The following is a 25655-nucleotide window of genomic DNA, read 5'->3' on the forward strand; positions in this document are numbered from 1 at the left end:
AACCTTACTCCCCTCCTCCACAAATTCTAAGAAAGTGCTCTCAGCCTTGGACCCCAGTAGGCGCAGCAGTATGCTCCGCCTAAATGCCTGTCTGCCTCTGGAGAGTTCTCATGGCAACGTGTCCACAGTGGGTGAGAGTGGAGAGCTGCCAGTGGGGTGGAATAATAGCTTGCAGGTGACCCGAGACTTCCCGCAAGCAGAGGACAGTGGGACACAACCGTCTTCCTAGGGCACGAGATCTCAAGGTACTCTTCGTCAGCCTGTGCGGTAAGTCCTGAACTGTGTCAAGGTCGGTTCTCTGGCTGACATGGTATGGCTAGGCACGAAGTCCTCAGACCACCTTTTGGGCCAGCTACCTTTCCAAAATGGTTCTTTGATAGCACCTGGCCCATATATTGGTTGGTCTCACTCATCTCAAGCAGCTTAGAGAATCAGAAAACAGTCATACACCACAGTAAAATCGGAGAGTTTTATAGTCTGGGTGGAGTGTCTAAGAAAGCGCTCGCTACGCTCACCTGCGCAGGCGCTCAACAGGCAGAGGCGCAGCTGGCACACAGTGGCAGGCTGTCAGTGCCTCTCCCACAGGAGAGGAGGTACATTGTGTTCTCTTGCCAGTCTTAACCAGTGGAGGGCCTGGGCCACTTTGCAGTAGCAGATGCTGCCATGCCCTCCTGAGTACACATCTGCTCAGGGCAGGACCCTGCTCTACTCTGGATCCATGGGGAAGAAGGTCCACAACCCAAGCCATGCTGTGGTCCTGGGAGAGCTCAGGAAGGCAAGCAGGAGTGGGACTGGGTGGTTAACATTTGAGAAGCCAAGCAACCCCACATCCTGCCTCTGTAAACAGACCCTGGTGGGTCCCTTCTCGGCCCCAGGCACATCCCTGAGAAACACCGGGGACTGGCTGCAGCTCTATCTGGGGAGGGCCAGGTGATCCACCAAGCCAGCTGCAACTTTATTCTGTCCCCTCCCTCCCTGCAGAGCAGGCTTCTGCTAGGTTGAGGCCCAGCACCTGCAGTGCCTGACCCAAGGTCTCCAGGACAAACATTAATGTAGAGTGGGCCAGACCACACAGGGGCAGACACAATGGCTGGGGTACATAGGTGGCAGAGTGGTCCTGGGAATTCGAGTGCATAGACAGCAGCCTTCCCAATCAGCCACTGGCAGTACCCTTCTTCCCAGGACAATTAACTGCCCCTGGCATGCCTAGAGCTCCTCATAGTCCCCACCTCCAAGGTGGCGGCTGCCAGGGGCCCCGCCTCCCAAGAAGGCTTCCAGCTCATCTGCAGCCTTCTGCTCCTTGCTCCGAGGAGGCTTCCTTTTCTTTCTCCGATCCTCCTTGCCCTCTTCCTTGTCCTTGCTTTTCTTATGTTTGCTTTTCTTCTTTGTAGCCTTTTCTTCCTCCTGAAAGTCACAAAGAGCAGAACTAGAGTCAATGGGACACTCACAAGGCTACATCCCACCTTCCAGGACCCCAGACTGCCCAGGCTAGGTGTGAAGTCAGTGGTGGGCAGGGCATGTACCTCTTTGCCTTTCTTCTTCTTCTTCTTCTTCTTCTCCTTAGAGGGAAGTTTGCTGTCTTTATCTGCACAAGAAACACAGCTAAGCTCTTACACCCAACCACTTTGCATGGTCAGGCAGAGGTTGCTGCAGATAACCCATCCCCAACAGAGGTCCCAGAGGTAATTTAGGGGTTTCCATGTATTCTTGTGCTGGTGAGCCTTGAACAAGCCCAGGACTAAATTTCTTCTCTTCCCTTTGGGTCTGAGAATCCGTTAGTACAGTCCTAAGCTACGCTGTTGGTTGGTATTGAGATGGCCCAAGTCTGCCCCTGGGCTGCAGCTCTAAGTACTTCTGCTAGGCAGGTTTCAATTTTTCCAAAATAGTTCTGTCCAGAAGGCCTGGGACATGCAAAAGCTTTGAATGTTGGTAGAGCAGTTGGAGGAGAGGTGGGAACCCATAAGGAACCATGAACAGGGTGACAGTCTTAGATGGCCATTCTGGACCATAACGCACATGTTAGGTTGGGTACGTTTGCCAGCCAGCGAGTTTCTCTAATCTAGAAACTCTCATAGCCAATAGCTATGGTAAAAAAAAAAAAAAAAAAAAAAAGAAAGAAAAGAAAAAGAAAACATATGCAGGCTAGGATTTTTTGTTTGTTTGTTTGTTTGTTTTTCAAGACAGGGTTTCTCTGTGTAGCCTTGGCTGTCTTAGATTCATTTTGTAGACTAGGCTAGCCTCAAACTCACAGAGATCTGTTTGCCTCTGCCTCCCAAGTGCAGGTGTCTGATTCCTGGCCTGCAGGCTAGGAATTTTAAACACTGGAGTACCATAGAATGAAGACCTCCAAATTATATCAAGGAGAGGGACAAGCTCCAGGCCCTCCTACCTTCATCACTGCTTTCCTTGGGTCCTGTCTCCTCCAGACCCAGCCCAAAGAGATCTGAATCATTCTTCAGTTTGAAAGCAGGGACTGCTGGCTTGGAGGGCACGGGTGGCTGAGAGGGCCCAGTATCCTCATCACTTATATCAGAGAAGTCTTCTCTTATTGGGAACGGCCCCTGGAAAGAGAGCAGCTGGTAGATCTATTGTTCCTGACCACTGCATGGGAGTGAAGCAAGGTTGGCAAGTCCCCTTGGGACTCCAGGGGCTGGGCTAGAGGGCTTAACCTGACCTAGATTCAGAAAGACCAGTAGGGCCTTCATGTGGACAATGTACCCCCTCCCATGGACTCTTGTCCACTTTCTCCAAAGGCTTCAGGCTTTTTCAGTGAAAAAGAAAGGATTGTGCCTGTGTAGCACTGGAGCCAGGAACATTCTCCTGCCTCTCCTCAGACCTTGCTCTGGCAAACAGACCTTTTTGATTGTCTTCTATCTCAAGAAGAATGGAAGCTGAGCTTCCCAGCCAGCAGCCTGTCCTTACCATTCTCCTCTGTGTGTCTGACTCATCACTTTCAAAGTCAGGGTCATCCATGACGAAAGACAGCATCTGGGCAGCAATGGGCCCCTCAGGATCACTTTCTGATGACACCTGTTTGTCCTTCCCTTCCTGAGGCCTAGGAGCGCCATCAGTGGGTGGCTTGATACTGCTGAGTTCAGGCTCTGAGCCAGTGGTGAGACCATCTGACCATGGTGGTATGGCTCGTGTGGGAGCTCCCTTCTTTTGTGGATGTGAGGCCTTGGTGGAGGACCTTCACATAAGAAGAAATGTCAGGAGCTCTGAGGCCACCCTAGGTTGCTACAACCTCAGCTGGCCATACCCTGGGAATCCCATCCCATACCATTTTATCTCAGGCTCTGAACATTGCTGAGGAGCTACTCTGGGGTAGCCTGCTGGTCCTTCAGCTTCCTCCTCACTTGAAAGACTGATGTTCTTACTGGGAATGGGGTTTGAAGGTAGCAGGGATTTGCCATGTGGCTGGTCTTCTATATCCACATCATCCTGGAAACCTGCCACCATGGGGTTCCCTCCTATGACATCTCCAGCATCGCTGCAGAAAAGGGGGTAGACAGTCAGAAGTTCTGAGGGGAGCTGTGTGCAATACCACATTCTAGTAACAAGAGCTTCTGGGCTGTCACAGGGGCTGCTGAGAAGAGGAAGGGAAATACTGCCTTGTTGCTGGCTAATGCGGGAGCCACTGGGAAAGGAGCCCAGTTAGAAGCCTCCAATCAATTTTGTTTCTGGAAGGGAAGCCCTTGGTTCCATAGAACATGGTAGTGCTAGAGATGTTAAGTCATTCAACATTTGATCTACTAGAGGGAATGACCTCAGGGCTTAGGGTATTGTTAGAAGAGAGGGGATTACAGGAAGGGCTAGCCGCAGGAAAGCAGACCTGGCCAGGGCCTGCTTGTCTGGATCTATATGAAAAGACCCAGGTCAATACACTTCAATACACTTGAGCTGAGCCAGGATGTACTCAAGAGTGGCTCTGTCCCTGTTAGGCTATCTGCCAAGGATCCTGATGTCCTAGGAAGATTTCAGCTTAATATCTTCTAGCTTGCTGTGGCCATAAACTCTGCCCTGCTCCAGGGTGAGCTAGCTGTCTATGTACCCCAGGGTGGCAGTGATTAGACTGAGCAGGCCTTTGAAACATGGCCTCAGTCCTCTCCTCAGTTCTTGTAGCCACAGTTCAGCTTCTGTCCTCAAGAATTAACTACCAACCTAGCAAGCACCAGAGAGGACTGCAGTCCACAACCTACAGCAGCATCTTGGGTGATCCAGGTATGAATGGGATGTGGAAGCTGTGCTGGCCGGTCCTTGAGGTGAACCCTGCACTCAGCTCTACCAATCCACCCTTACCTGTCACTATCCTGCTGTAGGCCTTTGGCTTCAATTTTCTTCTTGTCTTTAGGCACGGTTGTGTCTTCTAGGAAGCTTCGATCAAGGCCATCTTCAGGGACAAAATCCTCAACATTTTGGACTTTTGTTGGGGCCTCTAGAGCTGGAGCTGGCTCTGTAGAGAAATGCTGTTTCTTCCTTATGTGGTCCCTGCTCCTGTGCTAGGCAAGCCCCAAACTGTGCCTGTAGGACTGGGACTTGACAATCCAGGAACCCTGGCTCCAGGTCACAGGCTGCTTTAGAACCAGGCCAAGGAGTGGCTGGTCCATGTGGCCTGTCACGGGCACAGGGACATTCCAGAGAGGGACATGAAGCTCAAGATGCCAGAAGCTGGCCCCAAATTTACATCTTTGAGAGGGCTGCTCCCAGGCCTACCTGGAGTTGAAGGGGTCACTTCTGCAGCTGATGAGGTCCCAAAAAGCCGAGAGATGATACTGCGACGCTGGGCTGGAGCTGGGGCTGAAGGGTGTACAGAGGAGGGCATAGCCTCCAGTGGGGGTACGGGAGATGGTGCTGAGGGACAGGGGGAGGAGACACCAAGGGACAGCTGGGAGGCAGGCTGGGGTGTACTGGGGCTGGAGCTCCCTGTGGACACGGCACTTGGAGGCACAACTGGCGACTGGGAGCCTGATGATGGGGTCTGCCCATTGGCTGCCAAAGGGGATGCGTGGCCTCGACTTCGAGCCTCCATCATTTCAAGGAAGCTAGGAGGGGCAAAAGGGCAGGGAATGAGGACTCAACTTCCTTTTGGCCCTCTTTCTCCAAGGCTTTCAGGCATCAGTGTCCCTTTTGCATTTATACTATTAGGCAGAGGATAGTGCTTGACTACTAATTAGCTGTACCCAGACTAATGTCTTGCTTATCCTGTTTCTTTAGCACTGTAGTTCCAGAGGCCATGCTCTCCCTGTACACTGGTACCAGCCCAGGGAACTGAGTCTATACTGGTACTAGCCCAGAGAACTGAGTCTCAAAACAGAGATGGTTGACCAGACTGTTCCTTAAGGACCAACTGTTCTTATGGGATTTGGGTAGGCCAGTGACTGTCAGCAGTATCCATATGGCCAAACATTAATGACCAAGAGGTGTGGCCGGATATGGTCAGTGGGGCAGGGTTAGCAATTACATTCAATGAGTTGCTCTAATCACAGGATGTGCTGATCCAGATGTCTAAGCACTTTGTAGGTTCTGTTAGCTCTAAAGTACTTGGGGATATAAAATGCTAGAGCCAACACCCTTAGGAGCATGTGCTCTCACTGTTTACAAGAACTGAGGGGGATGTATGGAAGTTGAGGCTGCTCCCCAATACAGCATGGCTCCATTCACAATATTAATCCACTTGTTCTAGAGAAGTGCACTGAGTAATAATTCAGACCCTCAATGGATGAACAGGAAGGGTTTTGGGCCACAGCGCGTCAAAACCTTATTCTAAGAGGTTGGAATGAGCTACAAAGCCATGTTAGTCAGCTATTCCCCACACTGCTCTACACTGAGTACCACTAAGATTTTTGGCTGAAGAATAGTCAGTGCTTTCTCTACTGCCTCATGGGTGCAGACCAAAGCTTCGCACATGGCTCCTATCTGTTGACACTAGGGCTCACTGGCAACAGGGTGTGGCACCCACCCTTCCCACTTAGGTTAGTTGGGGCCTGCATATCTGTAGATGCTGGCTCACGTACATGCTGTAGTTCTGGTCCTCAGTTTCCTGCTGCACAGACAGCTCCTCTAGTGTGGCATCGATATCTAGTTGGTTTGTCTCCAGCTGCCTCAGCAGGGTCTCCCTCTGTGGAGGAAGCAGACATAGCTGAGTAAGCCTCTTCTTCACTCTATAGCCTCTTCCTGTGAGAGGCATGAGGACTGGCTGCCTTTAAGGTCAGCTTGTGTGGCTTGGAGGATACAGGTCAGTCATGTGGAACCACACCAGAAAGCGTCACCTTTTGTTTCTACATACCTTTGGTCACTAGCACTTTTCAGTTGGCTACAACAGCCTTTCAGGCCACAAAACCATGGCAGCAGGTACTTAAAGCATCTGGGGAGTCCCAGGGGCAACTTTGGGTGGGTGAGGAACTCGGCCAAGTACAGACTGGGTAAACTGTACACTTCTACCTTGAACAAAGATGATCAGATCAAACCTCTGAGTCCAGCTGCTATGGCTGTCAGTTGACATGGCTTCTTGCATTTAAATTTAATCTTGAAATACAGCAACTTCTAGGTTGTGTAAGCACAGGAGACAGACAGTATTTCTAACCAGAAAAGGCCCTGCTGGACAGGCACTGATTTCACAAGAAGCCCTGGCACAGGGCTTGCCCCAGGCTCACACTTAGGGGTGCTTTCAGCACAGAGCAAACAAACCAAATGAAAAAAGTAGGAGTAACTACAGACCAAGAGACTTGGGGTTTGTTTATACTCTGAAAAATGAAAAGAAATACATGAGCTGGGTGGTGGTGGCCCCTGCCGTTTAATCCACCACTCAGGAGGCAGAGGCAGGCAGAGGGATGGATCTCTGTGAGTTTGAGGCCAGCTTGGTCTACATACAGATGGATTTCCAGGACAGCCAAGGCTACACAGAGAAACCTTGTCTCAAAAGAAGGAGAAGAAATAAGTGAGAATGATGCAGATCAACACTCAGGACCAATATGTCGGCATACCACAGACTGATGAGTTCTCTACTTTAAAACTAAAGATATGCTACACCAAGAAAAACCTAGACAGCCACATCAAATACACTGTATTATTCAGACCTTACTCTGTATATTGACCAATAACTAGCGATTTAAATAATGGTGGAATTATAGCTTTTTGTTTTTTTGAGAAAGGGTTTCTCTGTGTAGCCCTGGCTGTTCTGGAACTCATTTTGTAGACTAGACTGGGCTCGAACTTAAAAATCCACCTGCCTCTGCCTCCTCAGTGCTGGGATTAAAGGCATGCACCATATATAAAATATGATTTTTTTTTTTTTTTTTTTTGTCTGAGAGAGGGTCTCACTCTGTAGCTTTGGCTGTCCTCTGTAGACCAGGCTGGCATCAAACTCAGAGAGATCTGCCTGCCTCTGTCTCCCCAATGCTGGGAAGTAAAGTGCCCCTACTGCCTGGCTATAGTTGTTTTTTTAAAGACTTGTTTTTGTTATTTTGTTTCTTTTCTTTTTCTTTTTTTTTTTTTTTTTGAGACAAGGTTTCTGTGTAGTTGTGGATGTCCTGTAATCCCTGCCTCTGCCTCCCAGAGTGCTGGGATTATAGGTGTGAACAAACTTGATTGGCTTGTTATTTTTATGTGCATATATGTGTGTGAGAAAAACCACATGTTTAAATGATCGGAGTGTAGAAGAGTGCATTGGATCTCTTGAGGCTAGAGTAACAGACAGCTATGAGCCACCCAATGTGTATGTTGCCCCTCTGGAAGGGCAGCAGGTTCTCTGGCCTTGAACTTGCTTCATGGCTAAGAATGATGTTGGATTTCTTTTTCTCCTTGTCTCTACCTTTCCAGTGCTGTGATTACAAGCATGTATTACACATGGCTTTTTAGAGTATTAAGGACGGAACCCAGGGTGTTGTGCATGGCAGGCAAGTAATCTAACAATAGAGCTATATTCCTGAACCCCCAAAGAAATGTTTTTCTTTCAAATTATTATTTAATGTAAGTAGATGTTTTGTCTGCATGTTATGTTTGTGCACTACAAATGCATAGTACTCACAGAGCACAGAAAGGCATTTATGATCCCTTGAGAATGGACTGTTGTGAGCCACCCATGTGGGTGCTGGGAATTGAAATGTCATTCTCTAGAAGAGTAGTCAGCCCCTTCAAGATAGAATGTTTCAATCCATGGTTAGTTCCAGGCACCCACCAACCACTGCCAGACAGTGGCCATCAGATTCCCTGACTATCTTGGCATCCCTTTGTCTCCCTTGGCAGAAATCAGTGGTAAAGCTCTCACAGAGTGGACCAGTGTAAGCAGTTTTGTTAACAGTTTCCTCTGACACGGAAACATTACATATTGCAGGACTCTTTAAACAAGAAGGCAAACAACTTAAAATAGCTTCAGGAAGTCCCTGAAACTGACCAGATTCACTAGGCCCTCTCTGCTCCAACAAGCAATAAAAGCTAAGAGTGCTTCTCAGAGGGAAGAAAGTTGAGATGAAAGGATAACTCTCAGAAGAGAAGGAAGACTCAGACCAGAGTGGCTGCATGGAAGAGGTTTAGACATTCTTAGACCTGTTGAGCTGCCTGCTGGCTGTGAAGGGTGCTCCAGGTTCCTAGCTTCTGTAAGCTGTTACTGGTTCTGGGGAAGGGTGGGCTCTGGTGACACAGCTTTAAGTAATTTCTGCTCCTATAAGTACTCACTCATAGTTTGGTAAGGCACCCCAATAAAACTCACTGGTTCACAAAGCTGGACTTTGGTGGTATCCACACTTTGGTCTGTTAGGTTCCTATCTGGAGTGAGTAGGTGGGTGTGTTTTGGCTCCCCAGGAAGTTTGGTCAAACAGCAGGAGTCTTCAGTGGAAAGGCTTCCAATTGAGTAGCCTTGGCCTTCTTCCTAACCCAAGGCTCCTCAGCATAACCCCACCTGCAGGAATCTCATGTTCCTCAAAAGGGAGAGAGATGAGGAAAAGAAGGGCTTTACTTTCCTGAGTTTGGTGTCTTGGATAAAGTATGAAGGGTCTCTAGACACAGGAGAGGCTACAGGTCTCCAGGTCCAGAAAGGTAGCCAGAGATCTCACACCAAGTTGCTTCAGCTGTTGGTCCCAAAAGGGATGTGCCAGGGATTGGTCCTCCATTCTTGTGTTTAGGATCCAGAGCTTTGTCCCATCATCTGTCTAGTCAGAGGCTCTTAGCTCTGAGAAACTACAGCATGCCTCAGGACCAAGAAACTGACCATGGCTTAAGCAGGTTGTAGTGGGAATTTGGGACTAGATGGAGCCTTGAATTCAGTTTATAGACTGACATTGGCTCCTTGGCTCTGACAAAAGATAGAACCATAAGCCAGAGGCAGTGGGGACTGGGTAGGGATATCTATCTCTGCAACAACTTGTGTTGTTGCCCAGGTTGGTTGTGAACATGTTACTTAGCAAAGGATGACCTTCAACCTCTGATCAACCTCTTGCTTCCACTTCCCAAGTACTGGGATTACATGTGTGTACCACTATGACCAGCACTTTAATTTTTGAGACAGGAGTCTCACACTTACTGAACCTGATTATGTAGCCTTAAATCCAAAGTGATCTTGACTTAGCCTTACAAATGCTAGGATTATAGGTTTGTGCCACTATGTACACCCTACGCCACTTTTATACATCTAAAAGGTTCCAAGAAGAATACTTTTTGAAAAGGAGGGTAGGTAAGGCTCTTCACCCTGGTAAGCCATCCTACGTGCCTCAACTGCATCAGGAAAGCTAGATGCTTCAGGCAAGGGAGGTTTTCTGTTCTTTATGAGATGGCCAGATGGTTCAGAGTACAGCCAACACAGCACTTGGAGGTGGTGTCACAGAAGCTGCATGTCCTGGAACCTGTCTCTTGAAGAAAGACACCTCTGTATGCCTGGGACCTCCTCCATAACTCTGTGCTAGTCTGGCAAAGGGGCCTGTACTTCGATCTGTGGCCCACAGGAAAATAAGGGCCCTGCATGTTGGACTGAGATTTCCAATGCTCTCAGAGAGCAGGAATGTTACCCCACTTTCAGCCTGCTGCTTTGAGTGCTGTATGTGTCATCTCTAGCCCACTAAACACATGCTGGTAGCCAGTTTCCAAGATGATGCCCGAGAGTGCTCTCAGGCTTAGGGAGAAGACCAATCATTGTGCAGAGCCACAAAAGTGATGGCTACCTACTTATCTGTCCTACCTGGTAAGTACTTACCTGTAGCTGCAAAAATGGGATGTTGAAGAACTTATGCAGGTACTTTAGGCCAAAGCTGTTCTTCATGGAAGACTCAGCGTATCGGAAATAGGAGGAACCAGGAGGTCTGTTTTCAAAGATAAAGGAACTCAGTGGGCAGGGTGGCTTAAATCCTATGTCAAGGACCACAACTAAGTCTAAGGTGTCCTGCCTACCTAGCTTCCTTCTGCCAGCAGGTTCCTAAGGACTTCTGCTGCTTACTCCTCTGGGGTGATCTGAAGAACTGACAGGGGCCAGGCAGGCCCCACAGTCCTGCCATATGGTCTTCACATCTTCTATATCATTACCATCTCTTGGAGACCTGGAACTCCTCCTCACCCTCTCTGGGCCAGGATGCTGTCATTTTATCTCCAACACAGGATGAGACCATGCCTTTGCTCCAGTGTCTACAAGCTTCCCCCAAAGTCTACCAGAGCACAACACAGGTCCTTGTCACAGGAGCAGAACTGGTAGCACCCACCTGTCCAGGTGGTCAATGAAGTCACGCACATCGTCTGGCAGAATGACTCGATGCTCACCCATGTCACGGTAGTTGCCCAGCACACACACCGGCACATGGGTTGGCACTTTGGGAAGCTCCCGGAGAACATAATTGAAGGTCCTTCGAAAAGGGAAGGAGTGTTTTGCATTAGCTGGGTGACCCTCAGATAGCTATGTGCTTGGTCTAAATCCCCAGAGCACCTGTCACCTCAGGCAGTGCTCAGAGATGAACAAGTACTACAACCTGCAGCCTGCATTTCTGGTCACTCTCTCCCAGAGAGCACAGTTCCTCTGCACCTCAAATCATGGTGCTCCATTCTCTTGCCTTTAATTAGTGTACCACGTATAAAACTGCTTCAAGGGCTAGTGGGGTGGCTTAGTGGGCAGAAGTGCTTGCCAATATGCTTGATGACCTGACTTTGATCTTTGGGGCTACATGGTAGAGTGAAAGAGCTGACTCCCATAGGTAGTCTTCTGGTCTTTATCACACAACTCCTTATTCCACTCCCCATAAAAAAGAACTTGGAGCCTAACTTGTTTGTAGCATCATTCTGAATTTCAGTTCTGTTACAAACTGAGGTTGGGGTTGCAGCTCATTCACTTATCCTTGCTTCTTGGCTCTTGCTTCACGAATGCCATCACTGAAGTGTCCTTAGTGAAGTGACTGTCTCTAGGGCCTTGCTTATTCTGCAGTGAACAATGCTACCTACAGTTTACAGGTCTTTCCAGGGCTGACTTAATGTGGGAGTGCCCTGTAGATCCATTTTACAAGTTAGCCCAACATCTCCAAATGTCTTGTAAAGACAGTTCAGTGGATAGTTCAGTGGCTGAGCACTTGCTGAGCATATGCAAGGTCCCAGGCTCACTCTCCAGTATCTATGCCCTGCCCCCACCCCAAAAAGAAAAAAAAAAATCCAGGAATGGCAGTAACATACCAATAACCTCAGTACTCAGAAAGCTAAGGTAAGAGGATTTAAGAGTTTGTGGCCAGTCTAGGTTACAGAATCAGTTCCAGGTTGGCCTAAGCTATGCAGAGACCTAGTTTCTAGAAAATCCACAAACATACACCTCCCACAATCTATGAAATGAGTATGATTCAGCTTTCCTTCCAAGCAATGAAAATGCAACATGCCTGTAACTATGGCAGCCTCTCCCATCTTTGCTCTATCCTTTTGGAAGTATCTCTGGCATCTTTTAACCCACAAGACATCTGAGGTGTGTTCACTGAATGGCAGCTGTGTGAACATGGTTATTTTCCATCCTTCACATTCAGTGCTCAGGCTCTGAACAGTGTCTATTAACTTGCATGAACTACTAGAACCAATCATGTTGATGTCTAGGGATCTCAGAAGTTCAAAAATGGCTGTGATCCTTGTGGTCTGATGACTGGTGTTTTGTGAGTACAAGGGCCTATAAAGTCTCATGGCTCCCAAATAAGCATCTGTTCATCCTTCTTGAGCTGGCTTAGTCTCCTATCCACTCTGTAGATCAGAAATCACGTCATGATACTCAGCCAAGCAGTTAGATCCTCACTGCTCCTAAAGGCACTACCTGCTCCACTGTAATCCTTCCTGATAGCTGCAGGGTCTTGTGAAGTTAAGACTGCAAAGATCATAGTGGAATATAGGGGCCTTCAGTGTCCAGACACAATTTCACATGGCAAAGACATGTCTCAAGTACTACCAACACTCACATAGGCAAAATACGTATCTGTTCTATACTTGTATGTTTTGCATATGGGTGTCTATGACACACATATACTGCTGAACTGGAGCATGTGGCCCATCCTGCCTCTTGTAGCCCCCAGAAGCTTCTTGCGTATGCCAGTTGCCAGCCTGTCAGGCAAGCATATAGGTGTCCTGAGGTTGGGAGGGTTGGATCTGGGCCTGTGAGTATTGGCCCAGGAATATGAGGCTGCAGGAATATGTTAGTGTAGACTGTGGCTACCAAGGATCTCTAGGTTCAGGACCCTTAAACCAGAATCAATGACATGTCCAGAGCTAATGGCAATCCAAGGCTTAGCAGCTTAGCATGCACACATGTTGGAAGCTGGTGTACCCAAGTATGTAACTATTCTTTTTTGTTTTTGTTATTTAGATAGGGTTTCTCTGTGTGTCCTGGCGGTCCTGGAACTCACTCTGTAGACCAGGCGGGCCTTGAACTCACAAAGATCCACCTGTCTCTGTTTCCCAAGGGCTAGGATTAAAGGCATGCACCACCACAGACGGGCCATGTGACTATTCTTAAGTAACAGAAGTACAATCAGGTCGCATTGTAAATGTATGGTGCTAGAAAACCTAGCTGGCCTGTTTCAGCTGTCAACAATGATGGAACAGAATGCTATTCTCTGCTTTTTCTAATGTGAACACAGATTATACATGTAACACTAATAAGAGTACTGTAAAAGGCAAGGCAAATCCCCAAAGGCTACTTCTAAAATGAGCTGCTGTCAGGGCTTCTTTCCTTCTTTTAATGCAGTGGGTTTTTTAGATAGGGTCTAATTATGTAGCCCTAGTTAACCTAGACTCTATGTAGACCAGACTGGCTTTGAACTCACAAAGACCCACCTGCCTCTGCCATTTTCTGGGGTTGGAGGTGTATAGTAGCCATGTCTGGCTCCTACAGTGTTTTTAAGACATTGTTTTTCAGAGCAAGCAAGACTCTGGGACACTTGGGAGCCTCTTGGATGTTTTCCTGTTGTTGGTGACAGAAAGATTCCCAGTCTCATCACAGTGTGCAATACAGTCTCCTGAGGACATTTCTCATAATTATGTCTCCCTCAATGGAGTTTGGTGGGGTTTCAGGAGGCTTGCACCTGGTCTTTGAACCCCTGGACCCACTGTTCACTTTGCTCTTTGTCCTTTGTTGTCACGAGTCTTAGCTGTGTTTTCTTGGTGAGTTACTGAGAAGGTGTGTGTGTGCATACTCATGCACATGTGCGTTGTTTCTGGGAAGCTCCCCCTCAATACAATAGGCCACTTGGTTCTGACAGCAATGTTGTGGGAGGTGGCACCTAATCCCTATCATTGTTGGCTATCAGCCTGAGGCACCGACTCCCCTAACCTCTGCACAGATATGAATCTATGCCCATCTCGTACACAGATGCCTCAGTCCTCTAGGTGATGGGTTCTGCCCACAGCTGGCATAGCAGGAAGCTCCACACCAACAGAGGAATCACGTGGTACTACATGAAGGCATGCAGACACTGGCAGCTACCTGTGCCCCTCTTACCACTGCTTAGTGATGTCAAACATCATGACCACTCCATTACAGTTCTTGTACACGTCCAGAAACTCAGCATCCAGGGCCATTTCAGACTCTGCCTAGAAAGAGAAGAAAGAAAGAGTAAGACTGTGTCCCTGGCAAATCCCACAGCTGTGGACCTTCAAACACCTGAAAAATGCAGAATGGGGCTTTTCTAATGTAAAATGTCATTTTGTTTTGGAAAAAACCTTAAGGAAACACTTGTGGGTGCACACAAGATTAGCTGTGGAAATTGGAGCAAAAAGTTCCACCTCTGCAGGGGAGGCCTGCCCAAAGACTCCCAGAAGCAAGTGCTAGTGCTTTCAGCTGCCCCTTGCGATGGTTTTCAGAGGAAAAACAAAACAACACATGGTGCTGAAACCTGGTCAAACCCCATGGCTGGGAAGTCATAGGCCATGGGTGGGGATGAGTGGGCTCACAGCTGTTTTAGCTAAATTGGACAGACACAAACTGCATCCTAAATATTAGGTTTACATCCATAGATAAATGCTACTCACATCCTTACTCAGAAAAATCTATTCTTTTTGGCTGCTCAAGTTATTGGGAATGACAGTTTAGTGGAACATACATCATGGAATAGGAAGCAGAAAGAATTTAAGAACCAGAAGACTGAGAGGATTAGGAGATGCTCTTGGCAGCTGTGGTGGCCTGCACCTGTCAACAGCCAATCACGGGTTGGGGATGTTAGCTCTCATGGGGGATCCTATCCCTGTTAAACTATTGGCTACTGACTGGGGAGGAGTAGGTATTATCTTCAGCATGTACCCAATAGTGAGCACAACAAATGCCAGTGGATAATTTCAGACATGTGGTCAAACACTGAGTCAACAACAATAGCAACAACAACAAAGGAAATGATGGAAGAAGAAGGAAAGGACTTGTAGGAAGGAGGGAGATGACAGGGGTAGGAGGGAGACAAGAGGAGGTAGAGAGTAAACAGAATGCACTATATATGTGTGTGAAAACATCAACAAACTTACAAAAAAAAAGCAAAATAAAACAAATTAAAAAATATGCAAATGGTAAAATATATATATACATATATATATGTATATATATATATGTATATATATATGTATATATATATATACGTATATATATATAATATCAACCCATCAAGATGAGTTCCAGAACAAAGACTACATAGAAAAGGGCCAGGGACGGGGTATGCATTATTTAAATTTCCAGCCTTGAAGAGGGAGGAGGCTTTCTATCCACTAAGGGAGAATACAGAGCGAAATTCTCTAAAACAACAGGAAGGAAGGGGTATCTAACATGAGCACTGTGCTTGGTCCCACTTGTGGTACCAGGGCCATGTCTCCAAAATATACTAGCACTTTTAAGAACAAAGCCACTGTGACAGAGATGTAAAATATGGCCCCTTACAGGCCATTCATACCATTCAGTTCACTGTGAATGCAGAGTGAAGCAGAACAGGTATCAGTCACATGGGGCTGGCACTCTAAGTAGGCAGTAACCCTAAAATTTAACCCTGGCAGCACAGTCTTGAAAGTAGTTAACAACAGTCAGTGACCACTGTACCCATAGCATAACTAGAATGTTCAGGATCTCAGGATGGGCAGGAGACCCAGGGTAAAGGGTTGGAGACCTCCCTAGGAACCACAGATGCCTTGCTTAAGACACTGGCACAGACCCACCTGACAATGTGGCTCACCTCCTGGGGCTCATTCTCCATCTTCAAGCCATCACCTCGTTTTTTACATTTTCCTTGTTAAAAGACAAACAAAAATTAGGAATGAATTGTTCAGCTCAGGATTTGCCTAAGTGAGGAAGTATCTGGAATTCCCTAAGCAGTTTTCCTGCATCACTATGACATTGGCACATTGGGAGATGAGAAGAAGGCCAGCACAGCCTGACATTGCCTGTCATGGTTATTAAAGTGTTTTTATCTGGCAGATAGCCACAGGCTCTGTCTGGAGTCTAACACTGGACTCTAGAGATAAAAAGATGATATCACTGTCCATCCTCCTTTTCACATCTAAATGTCCATCTGGGCAAATGGGCTACTCACAACCTTGAGCAAACAAATGCCTCCTGAGAACAAACTCAGGTTAATTTGCTTATAACACCAAGCTCCACATCACTCTGGAAGTCCCACACTCAGGTCAGCTTGGGAGCCAGGCCCTCTCTTCCTCAGGTGTAGTAATGGTTCAACCTGACCCTCACAGAGTGAATGGCAGGAGGGCCATTCAGGGTGTGAGTCTCTAGCACAACCAGCATCTTCCCACAAGTTGGTGTAAAAGTGTTTGTGGGAACCACTCTTGGGGCAGAAGAGAAGGGTTGGACAGGAGCTGGGAGGCTAGGGGAAGCAAAAACTCACCAAGCTACTTTCTGTTAACTTTCCCTTTTAAAGCTTTTAAACAAGGACTTGTGAACACTGCCTCCACAAAACTTGAGCCTGCTGAGCTAAACTACCTGCCTAGTCCTCTGGAAAACTTACCCACTGCCCTTGAGCCCTTGGTTGCTTTCATTTCTCTCATATTTCTGTCCTTTGCTGCTATGGACACTACTCAGACTGTGGACCACATGGGTCCATGTTTCTTGCCCCTCTATGGTGAGTGGGAAACAACAGCCATGAATATATAGGTACTTCATGACTTAGGAGCTGTCCCTGCTGGGAGCCAACCTGACTTCACATAAACAAGGATCTGCGCAGATACCCGAGAGCCTAGTACAGTAGGAAGAAAAGTGTTCCATGGCTCCTAGGCAGTGGAGGTGTCATCCTGTTTCATGGGCTCTTATGCCAGCTGGAATAGAACATGCCATGCTGAAGGGTCCTGAGTGAGAGGTTGAGGCTGCTGCGTTAGAGTCCCATCTGATATCCAGTCCCAAGTCCTGATGCACTCTTTAAAATCCTGTCTGTAGGACAGTGCATCCCATGGCAGCAGTTGTAGATGTGCAGACTAGATCTGATCAAGACTTAGGAAGGCACTGTGGTTCCAAAGTGGTGGCCCCTCTGTGGAGCAGCAGCAAGTATTTCCTGAGTTGATGGGGGTTATGGCTTGTGGAGGACAACTGGCCTAGGCAACCTGATGGCTTCATGTAGATGTGACTCTTACCCTCAGTGTATACAGTGATAGACTTCAGGCAGCAGGTTATAACAATACTCCAAAGATGCACACACAACATTCAGAGGTGTACAGACACACCAAGTTCAACAGGGGCTCAATAAGCTGTGTTACTGCTGGAACCACAGAAAAAAGTGGCTTCAACTATTCTTCAACACTTGATCCAAATCCACACTAAAAAAAAAAAACTTGATCGAGGAGGGAGGGGAAAGCACAACCTGTGCCAGAAACCAGAGCCCTGAAAACACATCTTCCTGTAAAGTCCTGAACTGGAGGACTTGCAGCACAGCCATGCTGAGGATGCCAGGAGTCAGGTCAAAGGTAGTACCTCCAAAGGGGTTGTGAGAGGTCAAAGGTCACGTCTTATGTTAAAAGCTAAAGAGGTGATGCTCTGCCTGTTTGGTCAGAGGCTAACATGTGAGAAGTCACACTGCTCAGCACCTGTATGAATACATACACAATGTCACCCCCAGGATCACAGAGGAACTTATGACCCAACATAAGAAGGTAAGATGCCACCACAAGAGCACTCTGAGGAGGAGCTCTGACATTGCCCTCTGCAGATTTAGATGAGGACAGATCTTTGTGCGGCTGGGTTTACCTAGGTGCTTTGACTTGGTGACCCAGTCTGTAAGAAATGCTATATACAGGTTGCTGACCTCTATCACGTGGGTAACACAGCTAACAACATAACAAAATCCAGCTTGCCTTCTTCTCTAAATCCAATTAAAACTCTCCATGGCAAATCTGTTTGAATGAAGTCCTGGACCACACCAAGGCGTGCTCTCACGCTATCTGACTTTGCTCCTGCCTCCCACAACCTTCCTGATTCATGGTGCCGTCTTATACATTTCTACTGTGCTGGTGCACTGAACTTATACTGTCCATCTCAATAATTAGGGCTGTCCCAGTGCCAGAGGGTCAAACAGGTAGTTATAAACTGGACCCAAGTCAGACAAGATCCTTGTAGGCATTTGCCTGTAAAAACAAGTTCTCATTAGAGACCACTGATCATTAAGCCATCACTTAGTAAAAGAATATCTGACAGTAGTACCCTGTGAATGCCAAGGATACATTCTGTTCCCTTCAGAGCAGGGCTGCCAAGCTACTGAGGCTTAGGGCCCAGTGTGATTTTGCATGCAGGTCTGATACCATGGGAAACACAGGAGGGCTTTGGAAACAGCTTCATATGGGTCAGAGTTTTAAGGGAGGGAAGTGACCAGGTCTCAGAACCTAGAGCAGGTAGGGAAGGGATCACACAAAAACTCTGATGTAAGAGCAAACCAAACCTCCTATATTCTTGAGTAAATACAGTTGGTGCCTTTGTCATGTCTCTGAGCCAAAAGTGGTTCTGTGTGACAGGGATAAATAGGACATGGGACCTAAGGAAGAATAACTAGACTTGAGGTAATGGGCACAAGGACATGCAAATGAGGTGCATGTGTGGAGAGGGAGTTGCCTATTTAAAGTCCATCAAGCATTAAAGAAAAAAATGTACTTTACCTTTGTCAACTACATCCCAGACTTCAACTTTCACTACATCATCAGTGGCTGAAACAAAGAAAATCCTCAGATTAATAACTAGTATCACAGCCGCTTCTGGGCTGCCAAACAGGGTCAAGGGCATTTTGATATCACTAGCTTCCTGGGGCCTGTGCAATGCATGCTCTAGGGTTTGTAAGGCTGTTCCCCTAGGCCCTAGCATGCAGGACAATTCATCTATTAGCCCATGGATAAAGCCATCACACGCCAATCACACTCAGTAGCCTGTGGGTCCCTGAATGGATGCTCACACCCTAAGCAGCTGTCCAAGTCACATCTCTCCAACCCCACTTCTTCATCTGACTGGCCAGTATTCAGTGAGGGTTGAGCAGAGTGCAAGAATGCAGTTCAGTTTCAAAGGCTAGAGCTCTGATATTGAGTCATCTGAACAGGCCCAGGTTGGCTGTAGCCCTTATACCCTTGCCACAGCCCTCTGCCTACCTGGCCACTTTCCCCACAGTCTCCTGAGGCTTTCTCTTACTGCCAGCCCTGACTTGCCTCATGAGAATAAAAACCATTTTCCAAGTTCCAGTTAGCCTTTTTCAACAGCCACTGTCCATTCTGGGATGTCCTGGAACTGAGGGAACTGAAAGGATGGTGAAGACCCCAGGACCCAGAAGGGAAGGACAAGGGGTCAAATAGCCACACTGTTCTCCAGGGATGAGCAATTGCCAGGGTTCACAGCATGTACTCCCACAGGGTAAAGCAGTCCTGTGTGCCACTGATGACTATGGGTAGATCTGTTCCTAGAGGTATCCAGGGAATTCTTATCTTATAAGGTGTGTCTTTGCTTCCTTACTTGTAACTGTTGAGTATCCTGGGCCTGAGGCACCGAGGAGAAACTTCAGATTCAAAACTCAGATGAGGTAATTCACATGCAACTTTAATTAGTGGGGCCTCCAACATGGGCAATGTTTTCTCAGTTTCATAAAGTACCTTCCATGAACTGGGAAGGCAGGACACATACTGTACAGGGGTAAAAAAGAGTGCTGAGCTATTATAGGCCTTGAACTCACTTTTGTAACTCCAGTGGATGCTGGTGACCTGGATCTCCTGTGTGGGGATGTATTCTTCCACAAATTTCTTGCCTTGCAGTCGATGCCACAGAGCAGTCTTGCCCGTGTTCCTGTCACCCCGGATCACAATCTTCACTGGGGCAAGGATGGGCAAATGAAAGAAAAAAGATTAATCAGTCATTCTTTAAAAACTTTAAAGTATTACGTTTGTCCCAACTTAATGTGAATTTGTATTTTCTCAGGTGACTGGCATGCAGAAAAGAATATGTGAGGATGACAGCAGCTCCCCAACAGACTAATTCTGGTTAAGGCAGGACAGAGTCTCCAAAAAGTACAAGGGTACCTGACAGTGGCCAGAAATGTAGCACAAGAAGAGAAGCCAGGGCTGGTGGCAGAAGGCAGCACCAGAGTGCTGGGCCTGTCTTTCTCCTAGTTACAGACTCTGAGGAACTGCCAGGGACCCTTAGGATCAGGGGTGGACTGCACAGACTTGAGCTGACCAATCAAAGAACAGGGCCCAGGATGGTACCCAGTACTTGGCTTCCCATCAACTTTTCTCACACTACTACTGTTTGTAGTGCAGTTTTGTGTAAGTCTATACCTATTTCACTCACTGCACTGTGTACCAGGCCTGAACTCAGGAGGGTCTGTTGGCTTTGGGCAAGGATTGACATGTGGAAAAAAAAAGTTCCATGAATGGGGTGAATGAGATGTAGTATTGTCTTTAGGCCCTTATACCTTTTAGAGAGGTATAAGAGAGGTAAACACCATTAGGTGTTTTGAAAAGGTAATAAAGAGCAGTTTGGAGCTGACACAGTGTCAATAAAACTAGGAGGAACAGGAGCAAAGGAGAATGAGAACAGGCTTGGCACTGGCTGGGAAGACTGACATCTTTGTTGCGTGGGACAGGAGTCATGAATGACTGATGATGCTGAAATGGGCAGGGAAGGCATGGGTGTTAGGCTGGTGCTTCCTGGACAGCACTATGGGACATGCAGAGATTGATAATGCTGCCAAAAACACCTTGAAGGGCAGGAGTTCCAGGCTGTCCTCAAGGCATCCATTAGGTTAGGAAAGGGTCTAGGAAGATATAGAAACTTAAGAGGCGGGGTAAGGGGAAGCTATGGGCTCCTATGGTCACTTCCTCCTTTCTCCTAGGCTGTTTGGTCTGCTGCAGAGTCAAGTCCCTTCCCATTTCCAAACCCATCTACTGTACCAGAAGCCAGTGGCCACCTTGGTCTCACAGCTCAGCTGGACTTCTGGATGTGCTTGGTCCCATCTGGCTGCAGTGCATGAATGAGAATGGTCCCATATCTGAGAGGTCAAACAGTTGGCGGACTGCTTAGAAAGATTAGGTAGTGTGTCACTGGGATTGAGCTTTGAGGTTTCAAAAGCCCAGGGCTGGTCCAGTCTCTCTGCCTGCTGCTTTGTGGATAAAATGTAAGCTCTCAGAGCCATGTCCATCTGCCTGCTGCTACTGTAAGCTCCAATAAATTCCCTCTCAGGTTCCATTGAAAAGCAACAGGCCCTCCTTCCCCCACCCCCTTTGGTTTTGAGGAAGGGTTTTGCTGTGTAGCCCTGGCTGTCCTGGAACTCAGAAACCCACCTCCCTGAGTGCTGATATTAAAGGTACATATGACCACAATCCAGTGCAGCAAGCACATCATCAAGCATCTCTCCAGTCCTCAATATAAATTCTTTGAATGTTTTGCTTTAAAAAAATATATTTTATGCATATGTACATGTGGTTGTGAGAGTTCTTATGCCCCAAGTATATGCAGGATCCTGAGAAGAAGGCATCAGATCACTGAGAACTGGAATTACAGACAATTGTGACATACCATGTGGTTACTGGGAATGGAACCTGGGTCCTCTGGAGAAAATCAGTGCTTTTAACCCCTGAGCTATCTCTCCACACCCCCACTGCTTTCTTTTGAGGCAGTCTCTCTATGAGCCTTGGCCAGCCTGGAATTATCTGTGTAGACCTCTGCCTCTCAAGTGCTGAGATTAAAGGCATGTGCTACCTCACCTGGTTGTTCTGCCTTTTAAAATCAGTATTCCAAGATTAGTCATTATATAATCAGCTGGTATGTTCTATTGAATGCCTCAACCAGATCTTTTTAAAAATCCGTTTTATCTTTTCTTGCATTTCCTTCCTTCTGCTTTCCCAGGATCTATGTTTCTAGGCTTTCAAATTGACCATGACTAACCATGAACTGAATCTGGATCTCTACACGTCCCTTCCTGTCTTTGTAGAGCTAAAGTAGACCAGGCTGACCTCAGACTGACCTCAGTTCTGCCTGCCTTTGCTGCCTGAGTACTAAACTTTTACTTTTTATAAGTTGATCATCCCATAGCAATGAAGAACTAATAAAGGAACTGCTAAGAGCTCTAAAAAGATAGCTGAGAGTTGAGTGTAGAAGTAGATGCCTGCCTCTCAGCTACTCAGAATATTGACATAAGACCAGTCGAGCATACATGTTCAACAGTTTGAGAATAGTAAGGCTCCATTTTAAAATGAAACAAAGCCATATACAGATCCTCACCCTCATCACTCACTGGGTAACACAATGCAGTCCTTTTGTCATTCTCAGGGCTTTGCTGAGACTCTCAATTTTTATGGCTGTCTCTATTTAAGAGGGACAGATCATGTATTGGTAACTTGTTTCTCAATGGGTCTGCACCCTCCTTACTCCAACTTCCAAGTGTGTGTTACATGACACTACTGCAGTTGCAGCTACCAGGCCAGATTCTTTTCTAACTTTTTACTTACTCCCTTTGCTATTATAAATGTATCTCTCAAAAACCATATGGCCCATTTAGAATTTTTTTCCAATTTTTTGATTGCATTGTGACTGCTAATAGAAATTAGCACTTAATTTAATAATTTAATTTATTTTAATAATTTAATTTAATAATTAATTAATTTAATTAATAAATTTAATAATTAAATTATTAATCATTAATTTAATAATTTTAAGGGGCTGGGTATGTAGCTCAACAGCAAAGGACTTGCTTAACAAGAACCTAAGTTCAAGCTCCAATAATGGGCAGGGGAGAGCGAGTAAGCAAGCAAGCACAAGAGTGAGAGAGAGACTGAGATTGGTGAGATGGTTCAGCAAGTAAAGGCACTTGCCACTAAGCCCAACAATTCTAGTTCAACACCAGGAGCCATATAGTCAGAGAAAACTAACATCTGCAAGCTGTCCTCTTACTGCCACATGTGCACCAAGGCATGCATACCCCCCAATAATTTTTTTTAATCCTATTTTTTGGTTACCATTGTGGTTTCCTCACAGCTATCTTTGCCTTTTATTAAGTTGGCCAAACTTTTCTGCATGGCATAAAGTTGAAAGAGTTGTAATCTACATTTTAATATTCACACTGTAATATAAAGTCAACACATTTTTTTAATACATGCCAGCTATAGTGGTTTATAGTTTAATTTCAGCACTTGGGAGGCAAAGGCAGCATGTCTCTATGAGTTCAAGGTCAACCTGGTCTACAAACTGAGTTCCAAAACAGTCAGGAACTACATAGTGAGATCCTGTCTCAGCAGCCTTCCACCCATACCCCTCCCCCAATTCTGAATGTCTTAACTCTGACTAGCTTCATTCTGGACTCAGGGCTGACTCTATTTCAGTATTGTTTTTTTGTTTGTTTGTTTTTTTTTTAAACAATTGCCTTTATTATCACTAGTGACTAATACAGCCACTGCTTATTCAGGGCTTACTACATATGGACCCATTCTTTGCTTACCTTTTCTTTTTGAATCCCAAACCTGTCTTTTCAGCTTAAGTTCTATTTACGTAAAGAACACCCTTTAGTATTTGTTTTTTAAGACACTTTGCTCAGCAAGTTGTCAATCATACACTGAGTGTGAGTTCAGCACCATTTTGCATAAGTGTCTGGAATCCCACCCAGGTTGGTCATCAGTTCAGTGCTGTTCCTTAGAATGTGCTCTCTTTACTCTGGTTGCAGTTCCCTCTTTTTGCTTTTGAAATACAGACAACTCACAGTGATGCAATTATCTGTGGGTATGTTAAAACTCTGGGTTTTTTTTTTTTTTTTTGTTTTTTGTTTTTTTGAGTTTACTCTTTTTCTATTGCTTTTTGAGAAAGGGTCTCTCTATGTAGTCCATGCCGTCCTGGAACTCACTAGATATACCACAAGAAAGATGTCTTCAAACTCATAGAAATCTACCTGCCCCTGCTTCCCAAGTAATGGAATTAAAGGCATGTGCCCCCGTGCCCTGAGTTATTTCTATTATCCTGACACATTGAAAAAAAAAAAAAATTATTGTGCCTACAGAATGTAAGACAGCATTTTGTAAAAGACAATTCAAAACTTAGAAAGCATCAAAAGTGACTCTCACAAGAATCCTAAATCTGTATTTATTATACTGTAGGTTTGTTTCTGTAAGTAAGATAGTTTGTAAAATATGAAAGACTTCAGCTCGTTTAGGTCCCTCCTCTTCAGGACCACAGGGGCAGGTCCATTAGGGAGCAGGTTTCAAAAGTGAGAAGCTTCTAATTCAGGCTTAATTTATAAAATTTATGTTTCGAGTAATGCTATACAAATCTAAGTAAGGAATCCAAACGTAGATTCCAAAGAACACAAGCCACTGAATATCTGACTCAATATTCTCTTCTGTAGATACAAGAGAAATACAAACTTTCAAATTAACACATAAACTGTTTGCTTCTAAATGTGCACAAAATCCTCCTAGTAAATTTCATGTTGCATTATAACCCAAATATCACTGCCACTGAAAGACACTGCTTAAAGTGAGCAGCTTGTGTGTTCGAGTGGGGTGGGAGACTTATGCTTCAAAATCTAGCAGTATAGAAATAGAAGAGAAGTAAACAATGTCAGACAAGGGAACTGCCCAAGAATCTTTAGATTATTCTAGAAAAGAAACTGCTAATGGAAAAAACTCTAAAGAGGTCAAGAGAACCGTCTGCTTCTGGCTGCACAACATACATAATTTATAACGAAGAGCATAGCGGGCCTTTCTTCCTGTGGAACCAGGGATGCAGATATAGAGCCTCTTGGAATTAAAAAAAAAAATATATCCCTTACAAACCCTTTAAAACAATAACAAACAAAATGCCCCCCCCTTCCCCCCCGCCACGGCTCAAGGCCCAGAGCCGACCGACTTTTAGGAGCATCAAGTGAGAGCACGCGCCGGGGCCTTGAGGGGAGGGGAGGCAGGTGGCACGCATCCATCCATTAGCCACACACCCGCGCGCGCACCCTCCTGTTATGTAATGGTCTCTCTCCGCAGAGTACCCGCGCCAGTCAGGTACTCCACTGCTGCTCCGTCAGTGTAGCTGCACAGCTCTTTTGGGGAGGTCTCCTGCTGTCAGGTGACGGCCCTCAAGGAGGGGCCACTATTCTGAGCCCAGGGACCCCGTCCACCTCGGCCCCTCTGGATCTCCCAGACCATCCTGGCTGGGTGGACCCCCCTCCCCCGCCCCCCGGGTACAGCCAGCCGCCCCGGCCTGCCCGACGGCGCCGCCCGCACTCACTGTTGTATTGGACCCCCTTAGCGAAGCGCCTCTGAAGCGCCTGGTTCATGGACTGTAGCCCGGCGGGGATGTTCTTGTCCCGGCCCGGGGCCTGCTCCGACCCCACCAGCTTCTTCAACGCGGAGAACATCTTCCTGCTGGACGTGCGAGCCGGAATGACCCGCGAGCTCAGCGGCAGCAGCAGCGAAGCGCGCCTTGCACCATGTCCGGCCGGCCCGGGCTTTCCCCGAGGCTGGAGCAGCCGCGGCCACAAGCCGGGGCCCGACGGCAGGTGCGGCCCCGAGCGAGGTTCTCGGGCCTCAGCCTCTGCGGATCCACTCCGGATCCTGCGGCCCTCGGCGCAGCTGCCAAGCACCCGTCAGCGCCGCCATCTTGGCGCCGGCGTGGCTACGGGGCGGCAAGAGGGACACGTAGACGACGCACGCGCAGCGAGCGCGCTAGGTCCCGCCCCTGTCTAGCAGCCTCGCCCCTCTCCGCTCTTAGAGTCCTGCGGTTTATTCTTCCTCTAGAG

At 46.9% G+C, this 25655-nt stretch overlaps 1 protein-coding gene across 2 annotated transcripts; it reads right to left on the minus strand.

The window, feature by feature from the left end:
• Positions 1-455: 455 nt before the first annotated feature.
• On the minus strand, positions 456-25505 carry Rabl6 (RAB, member RAS oncogene family like 6). Of its 2 annotated transcripts, XM_055600050.1 has the most exons (15): positions 25145-25505; positions 19614-19748; positions 18559-18606; positions 15642-15694; positions 13934-14025; positions 10683-10823; positions 10184-10289; positions 6015-6118; positions 4714-5042; positions 4300-4453; positions 3281-3490; positions 2923-3190; positions 2390-2561; positions 1524-1585; positions 456-1404 (listed from the first exon to the last, which is right to left on the minus strand). In XM_055600050.1, exons 1-15 carry the CDS (start codon positions 25272-25274, stop codon positions 1207-1209), a joined length of 2202 nt encoding a protein of 733 aa, XP_055456025.1. In that variant the 5' UTR covers positions 25275-25505; the 3' UTR covers positions 456-1206. The 2 variants fall into 2 exon arrangements, with proteins under 2 accessions (XP_055456025.1, XP_055456026.1); XM_055600051.1 differs by lacking the exons at positions 18559-18606; positions 19614-19748; positions 25145-25505 and having other exon boundaries at positions 15625-15693.
• Positions 25506-25655: the final 150 nt, after the last annotated feature.

This window comes from Psammomys obesus, unplaced genomic scaffold (assembly GCF_907164565.1).
Source record: "Psammomys obesus unplaced genomic scaffold, mPsaObe1.curated_primary_1811, whole genome shotgun sequence".
Classification (NCBI taxonomy): Eukaryota; Metazoa; Chordata; class Mammalia; order Rodentia; family Muridae; genus Psammomys; species Psammomys obesus.

Coding starts and splice junctions, on each gene's coding strand:
- Rabl6 (XM_055600050.1), bottom strand. CDS start 25,274: ATGTTCTCCGCGTTGAAGAAGCTGGTGGGGTCGGAGCAGGCCCCGGGC. Junction 14,026..15,641: donor TGGAGAATGAGCCCCAGGAG/GTGAGCCACATT, acceptor TTCTCTTTCTAG/GCAGAGTCTGAAATGGCCCT. Junction 1,586..2,389: donor CAAGGAAAGCAGTGATGAAG/GTAGGAGGGCCT, acceptor TTTCTTGTGCAG/ATAAAGACAGCAAACTTCCC.